Source organism: Nycticebus coucang, chromosome 12, assembly GCF_027406575.1.
Source record: "Nycticebus coucang isolate mNycCou1 chromosome 12, mNycCou1.pri, whole genome shotgun sequence".
Lineage (NCBI taxonomy): Eukaryota > Metazoa > Chordata > Mammalia > Primates > Lorisidae > Nycticebus > Nycticebus coucang.
In genome coordinates, this window is record NC_069791.1 from 108,733,718 (window position 1) to 108,753,411 (window position 19,694).

The window sequence follows — 19,694 nt, forward strand, 5'->3', positions numbered from 1 at the left end:
GTGAAACCATGGTGGGTGTATGTCACGGGCGCTTGTCCAAACCCACAGAATGTACAACACCGAGAGTGAACTTGAACGTAAACCATGGACTCTGGGTGGTAACGGCCCATGTAGGTGCAGCAGTCATAATAAATGTGCAACTTTGCTGAGGGATGCTGGCCGTGGGGGAGGCTCTGCATGTATGGGGCAGCAGCGGGCAGATAGGAAATAAATCTATTTACAGGAAAAAAAAGTACTTGAGTGAGACAACATATTTCTAAGGTGGCAGAGAGCAGTCACAAGACTAGTTAAATACACTAGACTGTACATTTGCCTATAAACTGTTTTATTTTTTCATTTAAATCTGAGCCTCACAATATTGATCTGTAAAATTCTTAGATTAAAACAAAAACAAGGCCAGGTACAGCAGCTCATGCCTGTAATCCCAGCACTCTGGGAGGCCGAGGCGGGTGGACTGCTTGAGCTCAGGAGTTCAAGACCAGCCTGAGCAAGAGTTGAGATCCCATCTCTACTAAAAACAGGAAATTAGCCAGGCATTGTGGCGGGCACCTGTAGTCCCAGCTGCTTGGGAGGCTGAGGCAGGAGGATCACTTGAGCCCAAGAGTTTGAAGTCACCGTGAGTTATGATGATGCCACGGCACTCAACCCCAGGGCAAGAGTGAAACTGTCAAAAAAAAAAAAAAAAAGGTGGGCGGGCAACGCCTGTGGCTCAAAGGTGTAGGGTGCCGGCACATGGGGCTGGAGGTGGTGGGTTCAAAGCCAGCCCCAGCCAAAAACTTCAAAAAAAAAAAACACAACAAAACAAAACCTACTTCTGGTCTCTTTCCTGGACCTTGCAAGACCTACTTCCAAATCACTCCTCTGCCTGTAAAGACTAGACAAGTCATCATCTAGTCATAGGCAAGCGATAACTTTAATAAAGATCCAAAATGCTAAATCAGTAAAAATCCAAGTCAGAATTCTCCAAGTAAGATTCCAATGTCTAGATTTACTCTTCACAGAAACCCTGAGCCCAGAAAGTCAGAGAAGCATTTTAACCTCCCAAACACGACAGGCTCTCACTGGGGAAATGACCAAGGCCAAATTGTTGAGATGAAGCTACGTTTATAAATAGGTCAGTACCCAACACGAGTGGTCTCAGTAGCAACTGGGAAGCCAGTTGTCCTAGAGAGAACATTTTCATGGGTAATGCTGAGGTTAGCAAGGAATCTGTGCTTAAAGTTGGCTTAAATAGACGTGATGGCTGAATACTTTTTTTTTTTTTGTAGAGACAGAGTCTCACTTTATGGCCCTCGGTAGAGTGCCGTGGCCTCACACAGCTCACAGCAACCTCCAACTCCTGGGCTTAAGCGATTCTCTTGCCTCAGCCTCCCGAGTAGCTGGGACTACAGGCGCCCACCACAACGCCCGGCTATTTTTTGGTTGCAGTTTGGCCGGGGCCGGGTTTGAACCTGCCACCCTCGGTATATGGGGCTGGCGCCTTACCGACTGAGCCACGGCACCGCCCTGAATACTTTTTGTTAACAAGACACAAACCAACACTTATTGCAAGGCCACCTTGCCTAGATGGATCAACAGTATGTAGGACACACAGCCACTTTGGGGTTTGAAATTGGTAAACTTCTTTGAGGTCTAAGTAGGTAGGTATAAAGCCCTTTATTAAGTGAATGTGATCCAGTCCTTGCAACAAACTAACCTAACCCCAAAGTCCCCAAGAAACAGTGGCAGGACAAAAGAGCCTTTCAATTTGCAAAAATGTATGAATAAGTTCATGCTCTGAACAGTAAAAAGCAATCTCCAGTGCATGCTTCCTACTCTAGGCATCTGACATTATAGTTCTACATAATATATGTTTTTCAGTCCTTGAAATGGGGCTCTTGTTTTGCAGACTTTGCATATGTAATTAATAACAGCTTGAGATCATTTATATACCACCATCTGAGCAAAACTGCTAAATATGCATGATCTTGAATTCTGTCAAGTGTAAGAAAAACCATGCAATCAGGATCCAGAGAGCAGCAATTTTTTTAAGACCATAATTTGGGGGTTAAATAACAATGTAAGCCACACCAAGATGACATTATTTTCCCGCACCTTCTACAATGAAGCTGTATCATCAGGTAGTAGGGGGGGTGGGGAGAGTGGCAGCCATATTCCTGGCATGTTACAATACCCCCCTTTTAGCATCTCACAAAGCATGTTTTGTTTGGAGAATGAATGAGGACAGCTTTCTTCTGTGCATTTTATTAAAACTTGAAAGCTATGGCTTGCTGCCACCAATGACGCCTATTGGGTTCCAATAGCCTAATGTTCAAATCTGACTCGTTAGCAATCTACCCAACTCAGTCTCGGTCGTCTTGACGTTGCAGGATATTCAGCAAGTCTGAAGTTTTTATCAGGAAGGATTTTCTGCCGTTATGGAGCAAATAAAGGTCCTTTGTAGCAATGGCTGGAAACACAACATGAGACCTTTCTTCACACCAGAAGAATTGATAAATAGTTCACTGAGTGAACCAAAGGCGTTATTTTTTAAAAACACATAAACATCAAAGTATTGTGTGGTGTCCATATTCATTGCAAAAAAATAATTACTGGAATTTTCAAAACATCAAATGAATAATGTAAATCAATGGTTATGACTATCATTTTCAAACAATATACAGATTTTTGTTCAAGGTCTAAGTTTTATTCCTACATAACAGTATTCACATGAGTTCCCCGTGCCAATTTATTATCAAAACCAGGAGTCTTGAAAGTCAAGCCCAGCTTTGTCTTGATTTCAAAGACGATTTCAAAGCAGCCAGCCTAGAACTCTGGGGCTTGCTGCTTGAGTCCTAGAAATCATGTCTTCCCACGTCATGCAACAAACTATGTCTCGGAAAAATAAGATCAGACTCTAGATTCCTTTGAAACAGTCCTGGTTTCCAAGCGTTCCAGCACCATGGGACTCAGACGTGCCCAAGTGCGTCTTCCCTCAACTTCCTAAACCTGCCAGTGGGAACCCAAACTCCACGGTTTTTTCAGAGTTCCATGGAGGCTTTTAAGAACCAAACTAACCCCAAGGAAAGGCAGTAAATGAAATTATCCATTCCTTTTATCTGTTAACAGCAACAGTAACAAAGTGAGAGTGCATTGGCAAATGGGAAGACCATAGCAGTCATGGTTACAGAGAAAGGTTTCACAAGGCCCTCCTTTCACAATTATGGCCAAAGGTGTTTAAGACCTAACGGAGGTAAAAAAAAAAAAAAAATTGTTAAAACAACCCTCTGGAGGGAGGTGGTGCTAAGGATCCAGCACAAGGAAACGGGGAAGGCGGAGCAATGACAAAACCCAGTGTGCCCCGGTGGCCCGGTGGCTACGCGTCTCCTGGGTGTTCATAGCCTCTCCCTGTCCTTAAAAAATTTTTTAAAAATTAAAGTGAGTACATGTGCTAATGAAGCCTGCAATTACAGAATTTAAAAGCCAAGCCCACAAAATCTATAAGGCAAGATTTTTGTCATCAGGGGTGAGAACAGGTGGATAAGACGATAGGCACTCAAGGCTGGTTCAGCCGCGTTCAGGGCAGAACAGCCTTAAAAATAAGGCAACCTGTGGCTTCTCAGTTTGAGACCAGCAGAAAGGCCAAATGAGGCAGGTAAAAGGAGCCAACCATTGGCAAATCACAGAAGGGTATTCAGAAGGGGCAACAATCACAGTTAGATGGCATGACTCGGGGTCACGGGTAGGCAGGAGCCCCTTGAGCCAGCACTCAAGGGGAATGTCTTTACATGTCCTGTGCACGACTCCAAGCAGCAATTTCTGGGGTCTGGAGGTTTGTTAGTTTTGTGACATTTTCCCCCCAAAAGAAGACATGAAGGTAGGCCCCCTGGAAAGCCGAGACCACGAGAACAGAACCTCCACCAGGGGTGGGGCTGGATGAGAGTCAGAAGGGACTTCCTACAGCACCCGGCTCCCTTCACGTCCGGCTGAGTCCTACAAACGCTTGTAGGTGCCCAGGAGAGCTTTGCAGTTGGGACAGTAGTGGTCCACGTCCTGCAGGGCATCCACGCAGAAGGGGATGAAGCAGCAGCCTACAACGCACCTGGGAAAACAGAGAGAGGCACATGTGGGGCATGTTACTGACACAGCACCATGTGCGGTACATCCCTGTCCTAACCCCAGGAACCTGCGGATGAGTCGGAAGAAACTTCCGACTGTGACCTTATTTGTAAAAAAGGTCTTTCCAACACACTCAATTATCTCAAGATGGAATCCTGATGGATGATCCAGGTGGGTACCCCTAAACCCAGTGACTGGTATCCTTAGAAGCAGGGGAAGACACACAGGCTGGGTGTGGTGGTTCACACCTGTAACCCTAGTACACTGCGAGGCTGAGGCAGGTGGTTTGCTTGAACTCAGGAGTTTGAGACCAGCCTGAGAAAGATTGAGACCCCATCTCTACTACAAAATAGAAAAAATTAGCTGGGTCTTGTGGTGGGCGCCTGCCTATAGTCCCAGCTACTCAGGAGGCTGAGGCAAGAGGATCGCTTGAGCCCACAAGAGTTTGAAGTGTTGTGAGCTAAACTGAGGCCATGGTGCTCTATCCAGGGTGACAAGAGTAAGATTCCCTCTCAAAAAAGAAAAAAAAAAAAAAAAAAAGACATACAAAGACACAGGGAGGGAATAAGGCAGTGTAGAAATGGAGGCAGGGATTACAGTGATGTGGCCATAAGGCGAGAAACACCTGCAGCCACCAGACACAGCAAGAGCAAAGGATGATTCTCTCTTAGCGTCTCAGGGGGAGGCAGCAGGGCCCGCCCACATTTCAATTATGGACAATCTGTCCTCCAGAACCGTGACAGAATAAACTTCTGTTTTTGTAAACTGCCAAGTTTGTAGTGGTTTCTCATGGTAGCCCTAAGAAAACTAATATACCAATCGACGCCAAGGCTCCCCCCTCAGACAGACTGCCCTGGGTATATTTTCAAATCTTGTGTCACTTAGGAATTGCTCAAAGTCTTTGATTAGAGTTCATGAACTTTTTTGTAAAGGGCCAGAGAGTACAGACTTTAGTCTTGATGGGTCTCTGTTTTGACTACTCCTAGTGAGAAGACAATCCCAGAGAATTTGTAAACAAACTGAGTGGCCTTGTTCCAATAAACCTTACAACAGGTGTCTGTTTAGATGCGGTCCCAGGGCCCTGTCCTGCTGATCTCTTTTCCTTATGGAAAGGCTGACTCTTACAGTAACCAAATTAAGTTCCCCCAAATAATACACCTCAACCTACCTAATCCATCAGGGGCACACACAGGCAGGAGCGTCACACCGACTTACAATTAGCATTTGCCAAAAACACACTTAAAATTCAACATCTTACAGGAAGCCGATGATTTACATAAAGCAGAATCGGGAAACACTGATGAGGAAACCACCTCATGGAACAAACTTCCTCCTATTGCCTAAGCTTTCCAGAGTTCAAATGAGGGTAGCTAGTCACCTGAACAATAACCCTAAACTGTCTTATAGATGAAGAAACGGAAACACAGAGAGGTGAAGTCACTAGTGCATGGTCACACAGCTAGTGAGAGGCAGGGTTTGAGCCAACTCTACTGCGTTTAAGGAAGGAACAAAAGAGGAACGGAGGACGGCGTCTGTGGCTCAGTCGGTGAGGCGCTGGCCCCATATACCAAGGGTGGCGGGTTCAAACCCGGCCCCGGCCAAACTGCAACCAAAAAATAGCCGGGCGTTGTGGTGGGCGCCTGTAGTCCCAGCTACTTGGGAGGCTGAGGCAAGAGAATCACCTAAGCCCAGGAGTTGGAGGTTGCTGTGGGCTGTGTGAGGCCACGGCACTCTACCGAGGGCCATAGGGTGAGACTCTGTCTCTACAGAAAAAAAAAAAAAAAAAAAAGAGGAACGGAAAGCTTGCCAGATTAGCACAGGCCAACACTCAATGTAAGTTTTTATTCTGTCTTTCCTTGATTTCAAAGGTAACAATCCGTTTTAATAATAAATGTCCAAAGACTAGCAAGGCATTAGGGTGGGCATCTATTATCCCAACTACTTGGGAGACTGAGGCAAGAGGGTCATTTGAGCCCAAGAGTCTGAGGTTGCTGTGAGCTATGATGACACAACACTCTACCCAGGGCAACAGAGTGCGACTATCTCAAAACTAAAAATAAATCAAAGACAATGAACTTTTTGGGGTTTGTTTGTTTTGAGACAGAGTCCCACTCTGTTGTTGCCCAGGCTAGAGTGGCACGCCATCAGTCTAGCTTACAGCAACGTCAAACTTCTGGGCTCAAGTAATCCTCCTGCCTCAGCCTCCTGAATAGCTGGGACTACAGGAACCTGCCACTATCCCCTGGTAATTTTTCTATTTTTAGTAGAGATGGAGTCTCTCATTCTTGCTCAAACTCCTGAGCTCAAGGGATCCTCTCACTTCAAGATTATAGGCCTGAGCTAAAACCACCTCCCAGTGAAGTTTCATTTAAGCATTTTCTGCCTAAGGAATGAAAACAGCCAACAGCACAGGCCTAAGGGCAAGAGGGAAAATCAGGTGCCCAGAAACCAGTTTTTCTCTTCCCACTTAGCGCATGACCTTAAGGAAGTTAATTAAGCTCTCTGGGGCTTTGATCCTCTCTTTGAAGTTAGGAAAAGAAATATTGCTCCTTCTTGACCTCAAGTCACCAGCAAAGGAAACTCACAGATACAGTTTCCTTCAAGGAAAAAAAATAGAGCCTTTTGGGTCTTCTGAGTAGCTCCCAAAGCCAGGAATAAGGAGGCTTTCTTAACCTGAGTTGGAAAAAAAAAATTCAATTGTGTTTCTACAAATTTTTTCCCTAGAACAGAAACTATGTTATCTCTTTAAACACCCATAGTGCAGACATAAATATTTATAGAATTCCCCTGCATGGGCCACGGCAAAAATACTTGAGGTCATAAAAGGCTAAATCATTTAGGGAGATTATTATAAAGAATTTTAATGTACAGATTGTTTAAGGCTTCTCTCAGAGTCAAGCAAATGTTATTATTTTGGTCATGAAATTCTAGAAGAAAAAGATGTCCCTGCGGCTATCGTCCTATGAAGACACAAGCGGCTGCTAAGCTGGGGCCTACACACAGGGAGAGGTTTTAGCAGACAAGCAGAACAGCTTTTCCAGGTGCAATGGTTCTCAACTGGGGACAATTGTGCCCCACAGGGGGCATTTTTGGTTACAAAACTGGTGAGAAGTGTGCTCCTGGATCAAGTGTGTGGAGGCCAGAGATTCTGCCCAACATCTAGGGTGCACAGGTCCACGTGGTTGGAGTGTCAATTACGATGCAGCTGAGAATCTCCTCCCCCGCTGAGAGCCTGGGGCAGGAGGGCTCGCATACAAGCTGCTGCAGACTCACCCCAGCAGGCACAGGCTCCCACAGGACAGCCAGGTCAGGGCACCGGCATTGTAGGACAGCTGAGTCACGATCATCTTGTTGCAGGAAGGACAACACATCTGAACAGGGTGGTCGAAAAAGGAGACAGGCTGCTGCAGGTAGACGGTCTGCACAGCAACTGATGGAAAGAGAAGGGCAAACAGACTGCTCAGGAAACAAGGCAAACAGCATCTGTTCAACGACAGAAATGTGAACGCAGGGACTCCAGCAAATTGTACACCCATATTCACAGGCAAAGTCTTCACAGCAGCCAAAAGAGGAAAGGAACCAAGTGTCCAATGATGAATGGATGGATGGACTGAATGTGGTTCATCCCGACAAGGGAATAATACCCAGCCTTGTGGCACGGACAGACATGGAGAACACAGTGCTGAGGGATAAGCCGGTCGCAGAAGGACACGTGCACTGTATGAACCTGTTTCTGTAAGGTGCCCAGAGCAGGCAAACTGAGGCAGGAAGTAGAACAGTGGGTGCCAGGGACTGGGTGGAGGAGAGAACAGGGAGTTAGTATTTAATGGGGCCAGTGTCAATTTGGGAAGACGGAAAAAAATTCTGGAGATGGATCATGGTGATGGTTGCACAATGTTGTGAATGTATGTACTCAATGACACTGAACTGAAAAGGGTAGATTTTATGCCAGGGACAGTGGCTCATGCCTATAATCCAGTGCTTTGAGAGGCCAAGGCAAGAGGAGCAGAGGAGTCCAGGACAGGAGCTTGAGATCAGCCTGGACAACATAGTGAGACCCTATCTATACAAAAAATAAAAAAAATGAGCCAGGCAGGGTGGCACACACCCGTATTCCCAACTACTTGGGTAGCTGAGACAGGAGGATCACCTAGGAATTTGAGGTTACAGTGAGCTATGATCTCTTTAAAAGAAAAAAAGAGAGAGAGAGAGATTTTATGTTATATATATTTACTGCAATAATAATAATAATAATAAAAAAGAGAGAGAGAGGAAGGGTAGATTTCCAAAATTACCACCTGAGAGGCTCTTGGCTAGACCAGGCATTCAAACTCAACTGCCCACAAAACCTCAAGTGGGGAGCTTATTGAGAATGTGGATTCCTGGGTCTTACTCCAAGAATCTGATTCAGGTCTGGGGCAGGGTCCTCAAATAGCATTAAGCTCCCCAAGTGCTTCTGCTATGGTGGTCTGCAGGTGGTAACTACATACCCGTGGTGTAATCGTGCTAGCCCTCAATATTCCTCATCCGCAGATTCAAGAAGGCCAGGCTTAGCAGGAGGGGATGCGGAGTAAATGCTAGGAGTCATGAAATGTTCCGGAATTAGGTAGAGTTAAGAGTTAAATTAAGGTGGTGGCTCACCCCAGTAATCCTAGTAATCTGAGAGGTGGTTGCCCAACTCTGTGAATATGCTAAAAACCTCTGAATTGTACACTGTATTTATTTATTTTTGAGACAGAGTCTCACTTTGTTGCCCTCAGTAGAGTACCGTGGTATCAGAGCTCACAGTAATCCCAAACTCTCAAACTCTTGGGCTTAAGTGATTCTCTTGCCTCAGCCTCCCAAGTAGCTGGGACTACAGGGACCTGCCACACGTCCAGCTATTTTTAGAGACGAAGTCTCGCTCTGTCTGAGGCTGGTCTCAAACTCCTGAGTTCAGGCAATCAACCCATCTTCGGCCTCCCGGAGTGCTAAGAGTACAGGTATGAGCCACTGCACCCAGCTGAATCATACACTTTAAAGGAGTGAATTACAGTGTATGAATTATATCTTAATAGAGCTGCTATTCGAAAAATGGAGGGATTAAATGAGATAAGGATTATAATGAACCTGACACCATGCCTGCAAACTTTTTTTGTTTTTTGAGACAGGGTCTTGCTCTGTCACCCAGGGTACAATGCCATGGCGTCATCACAGCTCACTGCAACCTCAAATTCCTGGGCTCAAATGATCCTCTTGACTCAGCCTCCCAGAGTGCTAGGATTACAGGCGTGAGCCACCGCCTTAATTTCACTTTTGATAAATAATCCACTCTTTTTACACAGCCTCCTGGATGAGGTCCAAGCACCCAATCAACAGTAAGGGTAGAGTTTACCATGTAGACTGAGCTCTTTAAGATGCCAAATTGGTGAACTGTGTTGATATAAAAAATGAATAAAAGAAATAATGCTAAGAAGACAAGACTATGCAAAAACAAGTACAGACATTCACAATAATCAAAAGAGAATCCAGAGTGATGGGAATCATTAAGCACTTCAGTTGTTAGGCTCATATCTCTGTCAAAGCGACTCCTTTCTTTTCCTTTTTACACTGTTCGAATGCCATTTACATAAACCTAGGTATTAGGAGGAGTTAACTGAACTCCTCTACTGCCCAGAGTTAACTGAATTTAATAATACTCACAGAAAGATCCTCTTTCCAGAAAAGCAGTAATGATGTAAACATTAGCACTTATGTACATTTTACTAAGATTTTTTTTGTTGTTGTTGGTTCAAGAATAAGTTATTTACCATTATTGGTCACCGTGTGCTGTAGAAGAGTATAAAGTCATTATCTTATCCTCTTCTAACTCAAGGGGTCAAAAAACCTTGAGCCCAATAAGTATTTACTTTTATTAAATGACAAATCTGGGCTTGGCACATAGAACTTAACAACCCACTGATACAGGTATTTAAGGAGTTCTATTTTACAGATAAGGAAACTAAGGCACAAGGAGGTTGGTTACGTGAACACAGGTAGTCTGATTCATGGGTTCATTCTCAGAGCTGAAGATTTTCTTCTAGGTCAGGTAGATAGCTTGCGCCTGTAATCCTACCACTCTGGGAGGCTGAGGCAGGTGGATTGCTGAGCTCAGAATTCAAGATCAGCCTCAGCTAGAGTGAGACCCTATCTCTAAAACTAGCTTGGAATTGTGGAGGGCACCTGCAGTCCCAGCTACTCGGAAGGCTGAGGCAAGAGGATCCCATGAACCCAGGCGTCTGAGGTTGCTGTGTGAGCTACAATGATGCCACAACACTCTACCTAGGACAATAGAGTGAGACTCTGTCTCAAAAACAAATAAAAAATAAAAATAAGGCTCAGGGCCTGTAGCACGGTGCTTACAGCACCAATCACATACACGGAGGGTGGCGGGTTAAAACTGGCCAGGGCCAGCTAAACAACTGCAACAAAAAAATAGCCAGGTGTTGTGGAGGGCGCCTATAGTCCCAGCTACTCAAGAGGCTGAGGCAAGAGAATCACTTAAGCTCAGGAGTTTGAGGTTGCTGTGAGCTGTGACGCCATGCCACTCTACCCAGGGTGACATAGTGAGACTGTCTCAAAAATAAATAAATAAATATAAAAATTTCTTCCCAAACTGCTTGTGATAATGAATCAGCTACATACCTGGGCACACATAAGGTGCAGGAAATACCAAAGGGCAGGGACTGTGAAGTTGCTCAAAGGCAGAGGAACCCCCTGCATTGATGGTGAGCTGGTGTGAAAATACAGCCATCCATTTCTCACTCAGGGCAATCTCTTCTCGTTCCTAGCCTACCCTGGGCTGAGGACAGGGGTTCTCCATCAAACCTCAGCAGGAACGGGCGGCGCCTGTGGCTCAAGGAGTAGGGCGCCGGTCCCATATGCCGGAGGTGGCGGGTTCAAACCCAGCCCCGGCCAAAAACCAAAAAAAAAAAACCTCAGCAGGAAGAATAGGAGCCCTTAAAACACAAACTCCCCTTCCCAAATTTCTCTGGGACAGTGGGTTTGCCTCTGTGAGATGTGCCAAATGCTTAATGTATGGCGAACATGCAAAGATCCCAAACCACATTTTATTACAGAAAAGGTATGAACCTTACAACACAGAACCTAAAAGACTGAAAGTGCAATTTCAGGGTAAGCGGGTGAAGTTGGCCAGACCAGCACTTCACTTAGACTCTCAGACAGAGTCATTTCAGACACTCTCCTGATTCTCACACAGGCCATGAGGCCAGGGTAGAGGGCTGAGGAGTGGCAGGGGGAGCACGGGAAGCTGCACGTACTTGCATTGGCATTGGGGACAGGCACCGGCTGGGTATAATACGAAGGAGGATTCATGCCCTTCCCATCCGGGCCTGTCATGAGCCCTGTGGTGGGCCCAGGCATGGGTGCTGGAGGCGTGGGGTAGTAATTGTTAACAGCCACCGTCTCTTCATAGGATGGGGGTGCAGTTGGCGCTGAGGAAGGCCCGGCAGCTGCCTGGTAGGGTCCTGGAACCGACATTTTACCTAGACCAAAAACAGAACATACTGGATAAGAAATTCAATTGACCTCTCCATCCTCCCCTTTCCTCCCAGTCTTTAATTTTCTACGTGGCAAACAGAAAAATCTTAGGAAATGACTTGTCCGAAAGCCAGAAAGAGTTAATGTCCCTTCAAGACCCCAGAATTACTACTTTCACAAGGGATTCCCCAAGTAAAGGTAAAAAATAAATCATGACTACCAAAATCACCAAAACCTAGAAAATCCCGAGGGGGAAACATTAACCAAATTTGAGCAGTTTCTTTCTCATAACTCAAACCATTACCTGATAGTGACCTATCGTCTATATCTGGAGTTTCTTGTTTTAACCACAGTGGTTTTCACTAACTGTTTCACGTAACGGAAAAGACAAAGGCATTCAATAAACCAACCACAAACTATCCCCCAAAAAGCACTGAGCCAGATACTCAAAACGAAACTCACACTGTACGATGCCACTTACATAAAGTTCAGAAACAGGCGAAATGAACCCACAGGGCTAAAAATCACGAAGGTGGTGGTGCTTGGTGGGGGGGAACAGGGAGTCCGGTGGGGGTGCTGGTCACACAGGAATGTTCACTGAGTGAAAACGGGAGTCATATAATGAAGAGATGCGCACTTTTTTGTATGTGTATTATAGTTTGTTTTTAGAAAAGGAAACACACATACACACCAGTTCTCATTGTGAAAAATAAGTGGCAGAGTACCCAGAAGCATATTTGCTTTTGTGAGGGTAAAATAAGGATCTTCCCCCACTGGCAGAGCTGCTGCCGCCTAGAATTACACCCGATCCCAGGTTGTGTTCCTGTCTGCCGATCCGTGCTGGGCAGCCGTGGGCCAGCTGGAGGCGGACACAGTGCTGTCCTTTGTGTGGCTGTTTTTCTACCCGGGCCGGGCTCAGGCTGCATTAGAAGAGCCATTCAGACCTGCCTGTCTCGGGAGAAATGGGGGACTGAGCCCCAGGGCAGCAAGCTGCACTGAAGCAGCAGGTCTCAGGCTGCAGCTCTCCCCACCCATCTTGTCTCAGTTCTGCCTGGTTGGGAAGCAGAGACAGCAGTTAATCCTACCTGGAGAGGGAAGAAGAGGGGAATCCATCACAGAAGCTAAGCCTCTAAACCAGGGGTTCTCAACCCTCCTAATGCTGCGACCCTTTAATAGAGTTCCCGTGAGTCGCGACCCACAGGTTGAGAACCGCTGCCTAAACCAAGCCTGAAGGATCCAGGAACGGACATTTCAAAGTGGAAATAATGGCAGGGGGGCGTGTCAGGAAGTAAAGATAGGCTGAAGCTGGGCTCTAGAGAATGGTGGCCATCCCTGGGAGGTGTTCATAGTCCATGCCACCGGAGCAGACAACGCTGTCCAACAGAATCTTCCGTGAGGACAGAAATATTACGTATCCACTGTCCCATATAACAGCCACCGGTCGTCACATCGATTGTCAGGCACCTGAAATATGGCCAGTGTGAGAGAGGAACTGAATAGTTCATTGCATTTATGGTTAATGCAATTTAAATGTTCTTTTTTTTTTTTGAGACAGAGTTCACTGGGTGGAGTGCCATAGTGTTATAACAGCCTCAAACGCTTAGGTTTCAGCAATCCTCTTGCCTCAGCCTCCTGAGTAGCTGGGACTACAAGTGATTATCACCACATTCATTGGGCTATAATTTTTCTATTTTTAGTAGAGATGGAGGTCACACTCTTGTTCAGGCTGGTCTCGAGCTCCTGGGTTCAAGAGATACTCCCACCTTGGCCTCCCAGAGTACAAGGATTACAGGTGTGAGCCACCAGCTCAGTCCAAGCAACTTAAATTAAAAAAAAAAAAAATTTTTTTTACTCGGGAGGCTGAGGCAAGAGAATCGCTTAAGCCCAGGAGTTGGAGGGTGCTGTGAGCTGTATGAGGCCACGGCACTCTACCGAGGGCCATAAAGTGAGACTCTGTCTCTACGAAAAAAAAAAGAAAAAAAAAATTTTTTTTTTTTTTTTTTTTTTTTTTTTGAGACAGAGTCTCATTTTGTCATCCTCAGTATAGCGCTGTGGCTTCACAGCTCACAGCAACCTAAAACTCTTGGACTCAAATGATCCTCTTACTTCAGCCTCCCAAGTAGCTGGGACTACAGGCACTTGGCTATTTTTAGAGACAGGGTCTTCCTTTTGATCAGGCTGGTCTCAAACTCCTGAGCTCAAGCAATCCACCTGCCTCAGCCTCCCAGAGTGCTAGGATTACAGGCATGAGCCACCGTGCCCAGCCTTAAATTTAAAAATTGATACTCAGCTCAGCGCCCATAGTACAAGGGTCATGGCGCCAGCTACATACACCCAGGGTGGCAGGTTCAAGCCCATCCAGGGCCAGCTAAACAATTGCAACAACAACAAAAATAAACAGCCAGGCGTTGTGGTGGGTGCCTGTAGTCCCAGCTACTTGGGAGGCTGAGGCAAGAGAATAGCTTAAGCCCAAGAATTTGAGGTTGCTGTGAGCTATGATGCCACAGCATTCTACCGAAGGCAACACAGTGAGACTGTCTCAAAAAAGTAAATAAAAATAAAAATTGATACTCAATTCACTGCTTGGAAAGACCATATGTAAGCCTGGGACAACCTGAGTATGGGAGTCTACTTTTTCAACAGTAAATGTGACCGCCTCTGAACATAGATGAAAATGATTTTAATAAATTTAGCATCCAATTTTGCTGGAATGTCATTGTAAAATACACCCTGAATTTCAAAAACTTAATAGGAAAAACTGAATGTAAAATCTCTCTTTAAAGCAACTTTTTATAATATATTGATTATAAGTTGAAATGATTATAGGTTAGATAAATGTAGGTAGGTAAAATGTATTGTTAAAGTTAATCCCTCCTGTTTCTTTGTACCTTTTTTTGTTTTGTTTTTCTTAGAGAGTCTCACTTTATTGCCCTCGGTAGAGTGCCGTGGCGTCATACAGCTCACAGCAACCTCCAACTCCTGGGCCTAAGCAATTCTCTTGCCTCAGCCTCTCAAGTAGCTGGTACTACAGGCATCTGCCACAGTGCCTGGCTATTTTTTGTTGCAGTTTGGCCGGGGTGGGCCATATACCCTCGGTATAAGGGGCTGGCGCCCTACTCACTGAGCCACAGGCACCGTCCTCTTTTTTTTTTTTTCTTTTTGTAGAGACAGAGTCTCATGTTATCGCCCTTGGTAAAGTGCTGTCCCATCACAGCTCACAGCAACCTCCAACTCCTAGACTTAGGCGATTCTCTTGCCAAGTTTTAGTCAGGACTACAGGCGCCCGCCACAAGGCCTGGCTATTTTTTGTTGCAGTTTGGCAGGGGCTGGGTTCGAACCCACCACCCTTGGTATATGGGGCCAGTGCCCTACCCACTGAGCAACAGGTGCCGCCCCCTCTTTGTACTTTTTAAATGTGGCTGCTGAACAATTTTAAATTACCCGTGAAGCTCACTTACCTTTTTTTGTTTGTTTGTTTTTGGCCGGGGCTAGGTTTGAACCCGCCACCTCCGGCATATGGGACCGGGCGCCCTACTCCTTGAGCCACAAGCGCCGCCTCTTTTTTTTTTTTTCTTCAGTTTTTTTTTTTTGGCCGGGGCTGGGTTTGAACTGGGGCTGGGTTTGAACCGGGGCTGGGTTTGAACCGGCCACTTTGGGCATATGGGGCCAGCGCCTTACTCCTTTGAGCCACAGGCGCTGCCCCGAAGCTCACTTACTTTTCTAATGCACAGCAATGCTGTAAGAAATGAGAAAAACAAAAGGCTATAGAGAAAAGGAAAGGTCCAACTCCAGAAAAGACAGATGAAACAGAAAGTCTGCAAGAGAAAAAAGAAGAAAAAAACAGGAGAAGACAGACCAGCAGAGGGGGAGGAGGAAGGCCTATCTACAGAGGAGGGTTAAGTAGGTGGGCAGAAAGGCAGGGTACCAAGATCACAGGAAGCGTTTGTCAAACAGACTCAGTTTTAAAATGAGACCAGTAGTGAAAACTGGTTTGAGTCACCCTGCCAGTTTCCTCTAACATACGGGAACACAAATGCAGAAGATGACCACAAAACATCAGTCCTGGCTCAACCTAAGTCAGCTGATGTGCCTCCCAGATGGCCCCAGGAACACCCACGCATCTTGGCTTGTCGAAACTTCCAGCAAAGGGAACAACATGGCCACCCCAGTGGGCTGGAGAAACTTACACCCTCGTGAAAGTCAAGCTCTTGCTGTCCCTTCCTGTTTCAGGAAAAAGACAGACCCAGACCTTCCTACACAATTTATTATGAAAACTGACTCATATAAATAATTACAAGACCAGAAAACTCCAGGGTGTACAGAAATCCTAAAATAGCCCTGCCCGCCATGATTACAAAGGGAGTGCTTAGGGAAGGGAAAATGAGGTCTCAGGGTACCCTAAGTTGTGCAAACAGTTTGGGGCAAAGCTCCAAGAAGTAATGACCCAATCCAGCAGCAGAAATGCTCCACTGCAGATCAGAAACCACTGCTCTCCTCCAAAAGTTAAGAATTGATACACAGGCAGCAGGGGGAGCGGGGTGGGGAGCCTTCTCTCTCTGACCTTTAAAGGGCCAGAGGGCCTGAGTTTCTCAGTCTGGAAATTGAGGCCTTGCCCATACCCCCACCTGCATTTATTGACCTAGGATCATCTTTCAAGTGGTTGTGGTCACTTCTTATCTTCAGAGCCCCAAGACACAGCCTCTCAGAGCATTGTTTTTGGATCAAACAGTCACATAAACACATTTGTAATTCTGAAAACAAGAGCAACAGGCCAGAACAGTAAAAAACTCATAACCTGCAGGTCTGAAAGTATTCTAAATAAATTCCACAGCCTGCCTTCAGACCCCAAGGCCAGGAAATACCACTAGTTAGTCCCATTTCTTTTTCTTACCCTCCCATTTATTTTTAATTTGGGTTCCCCTGGGGCATAGGAAGCCCACCTACTCACCCACCCACCATTCCAGAAAGGATTTACTCAACCCTCCTCTTCAACCCCTACAATGAAACTCTTAAGTGCAGCAACTAACCCTCTTCACCCCTGCTCACTCTCTCTCTCCTCTCCCCTCTCCCCTCCCACAGAAGCATCATCACCCAAGTTCATGCTACCTGGGTGCTGACACCCTAGCAAGTAGGTCTGACACCTGCCCATTTTCTGGGACAAACTGGAGACCAGAGGAGAGATTTCAGAGTTTAACAAAATAGCCAAGCTACGGTCTTGGCAAATAAAAGTACAGACTCAGAGAACCCCCTTGGCGGTCCTGGGTGGGTGGGGCAGTCATCACACCAATCAGGGTTCCCTGCAGGGTCCAGGCTGCCAATAATCACATGGAACTTTGGGGGGAGAGGGGGGCGGGGAATGACAAAGGAAAGAACATTGAGCTCTCCTTCCTCCCTCCCCAGCTGTTTAACTTTGTTACCAGACTCCTTAAAGATGCCGTTTGATTGTTCACTTAAAACAATGGGTTGCGGGAGGTGATGCCCCCAACTTCCACCTGTCCGAAGTCCATCAAAAATGCCAAGGGTTGGAGATTTCCTGTCTTCACTATCTCAGAACAACTCTTTTATTAGTTATTTCCAAAGCCATCTTTGGGGGGAGGGAGTATTTTTATTTTTATTATTATTATTTTTTTTTTTTTTTTTTTTTGCAGTTCTTGGCCAGGGCTGGGTTTGAACCCACCACCTCTGGTATATGGGGCCAGCGCCATACTCCTTGAGCCACAGACACCACCCCATTTTTTATTTATTTGAGACAGAGTCTCACTATGTTGTCCTCCATAGAGTGTGTGACATCACAGCTCAAAGTAACCTCAAACTCTTGGGATTAAGCAATTCTCCTGCCTCAGCCTCCCAAGTAGCGGGGACTACAGGCACCTCCCACAACGCCCAGCTATTTTTGTTGTTGTTGTTGCAGTTGTCATTGTTGTTTTAGCTGGCCCAGTTCAAACCTACCAGCCTCAGTGTATGTGGCCCTACTCATTGAGCTTCAGGCACTACCCCAAAGCCATCTTTTGAATATGGAAACTGTGACCAGGATTACAGTGACCCAGGATAGCTTCACAGAGCTCTAGGCACAGAAAGGACCGGAGCTTGGTTTCACACTTTGCTGTTGCTACCTTGAAATTCTCAATATTTTTTGTACAAGGGGCCCTTGCCATGACAGTCTCATACACGGCAGTGAGGTGTACCCTGATATTTTTCCTGGCCCCTACAGGAATGTGTCTGAAACGAGCTCGCTCACGAACTCCAGTATACAGCATCAGTTCTTGGTCTTGTCATTACAGCTGCCCCATTCCAAGTAAATAAATTCAATTATATTTAAATGTAATTAATTAATTTAAATATAATTTGATTTCTGCCTAACAAGAGAAATCAAATACTAAGAAATAACATTTTGTTGGGTAGAGTTTGAGCTTCACAAACCATTGTAATATCTAAGTTGTTTTCTTTCTTTCTTTTTTTTGTTCTAATTATCACCGATTCTCCCTCCCTCACATACCCTGCACCCTTTTGAGAACACGAGGTGTTTAGAATGAGGTGTTTAGACAGAATGAGTTTTCTAAGCCACCAACATTTATTTAATATTTCTAAACGTGTCTCCCCTCTGCTTGCTGTCATAAAGACAATCATCTGAGCACATGCTGAGTTTTTATTGCCCAAGTCCAGTTATCCCTTACATCTATCTGTATGATCTCTCCCAGGCAGATCCTTTACATGAGTTAATCTTAGAAGCCTACCCCACGGCAGGGGGAGGCTGGCAGCCTGGTGGACGGTTCCCCTCTGCTGCACAGTGGCCAAGCACAGCCACTTCCTCCCTGCCATGGACCACTCCTCGGGGCTCCTTCTAGGAGCTCATTCTCCATACCCATGTCCAGGACTTCCTCAATCCAGGAAGAAGAGAAGGGTTCCAGAAGGTCCCAGATCATCAGGCTTCTTTAAACCTTAACTGCACATCAATTCTGAGTCTAGAGGTTCATGCATGAGCAAAGTCTGTTACTGGGCTCCTTCTCAATACTCCCATCCCAGCCCTGAATTCCCAGTTGCATTAGGATAAACCTTAATGAGCTCTTATTCACTGTCATGGAGTCTGCCACTCAGCCCTTACATGCATGACCATCCCACGTGATTTGCATGATTGAGAAAGGAAATTATTATGTTTTTAGAGAGTTTTTTTTTCCTTTTTTTCTTTTTGAGACAGTCTCAGCCTAGCTCACAGTTACCTCAAACTCCTGGGCTCAAGCGATCCTCCTGCCTCAGCCTCCCAAGTAGCTGGGATTACAGGTGCCCACAACCACACCAGCTAATTTCTCTATTTTTAGTAGAGATGAGGGGGGGGGGATCCCACTTTGCTCAGGTTGGTCTCAAACTCCTGGGCTCAAGAGATCTTCCCACCTTGGCCTCCCAGAGTGCTAGGATTATAGGCATGAGCCACCACACCCGACCAGGAATTATTAATTATCATCCCAATTTACAAATGAAAAACCTGGGTCCAGACAGGTTAAGCTGCTTATCTGAATTCACACAGAAAGTGGCAGGGTTGGGGTTTGAACATCCACTGGACTCCAGAGCTCAGGAGGCCTCATCAAAACAGCTCTGGGGCTGGGAGACACAGGCACAATCAGCACTGCTATTGTGCACAACTTACCCCTCAAACAAAATGTGAAAGGAAGATAATCCCCAGTGGAAGCAGCACCTGGGAGCTCTGCCTCCCCAGCTCACCGGAAGGTGCACGCACTGCTTTCACACAACCTCCCCGAGACACCCGCCAACTGTGGATTTCAACTCATTTTGTCACTAAGCACTGCAAATCAAATTAACCCACTTCTCAGTAAACAGGGCCAGACAGAGCTGAGCACAAAGCTCTTCCCTCTCATTTTGGAGAGACTAGTGATGAAGGAAGAAAGCCCAGAATTTCTCTGAGATGCTAAGAGTGTTCACAGCTGCTTTTTTAAAGCACCCTGCATGGTGCTGGGACCTCTCAGCCACCTGCTCCAACCCCGCAGGTCTCGGGGGAGGGAGGGCCTTGCCAACTGAGAAGAACTCAGTTTCTTTTTTAAATATCGCTAGGTTGAAAGGGGAGG

The 19,694-nt window shown here is 45.9% G+C and overlaps 1 protein-coding gene across 7 annotated transcripts in view; it reads right to left on the reverse strand.

Moving 5' to 3' along the window:
• Window positions 1-2,230: 2,230 nt before the first annotated feature.
• Window positions 2,231-19,694, reverse strand: part of LITAF (lipopolysaccharide induced TNF factor) — an 80,945-nt gene continuing 63,481 nt past the window's right edge. For 5 of the 7 annotated variants that reach the window (XM_053554182.1, XM_053554184.1, XM_053554179.1 and 2 more), the window contains exons 2-4: window positions 11,397-11,621; window positions 7,372-7,528; window positions 2,231-4,081 (exon numbers count right to left, since the gene is read on the reverse strand). In XM_053554182.1, coding sequence (XP_053410157.1) covers window positions 3,973-4,081; window positions 7,372-7,528; window positions 11,397-11,616 — 486 coding nt within the window. In that variant the 5' untranslated portion in view covers window positions 11,617-11,621 and the 3' untranslated portion in view covers window positions 2,231-3,972. Of the gene's footprint in view, window positions 4,082-7,371; window positions 7,529-11,396; window positions 11,622-12,701; window positions 12,723-15,803; window positions 15,816-19,694 lie in introns of those variants that run through there. The other 2 variants (XM_053554183.1, XM_053554178.1) reach the window with 2 other exon arrangements.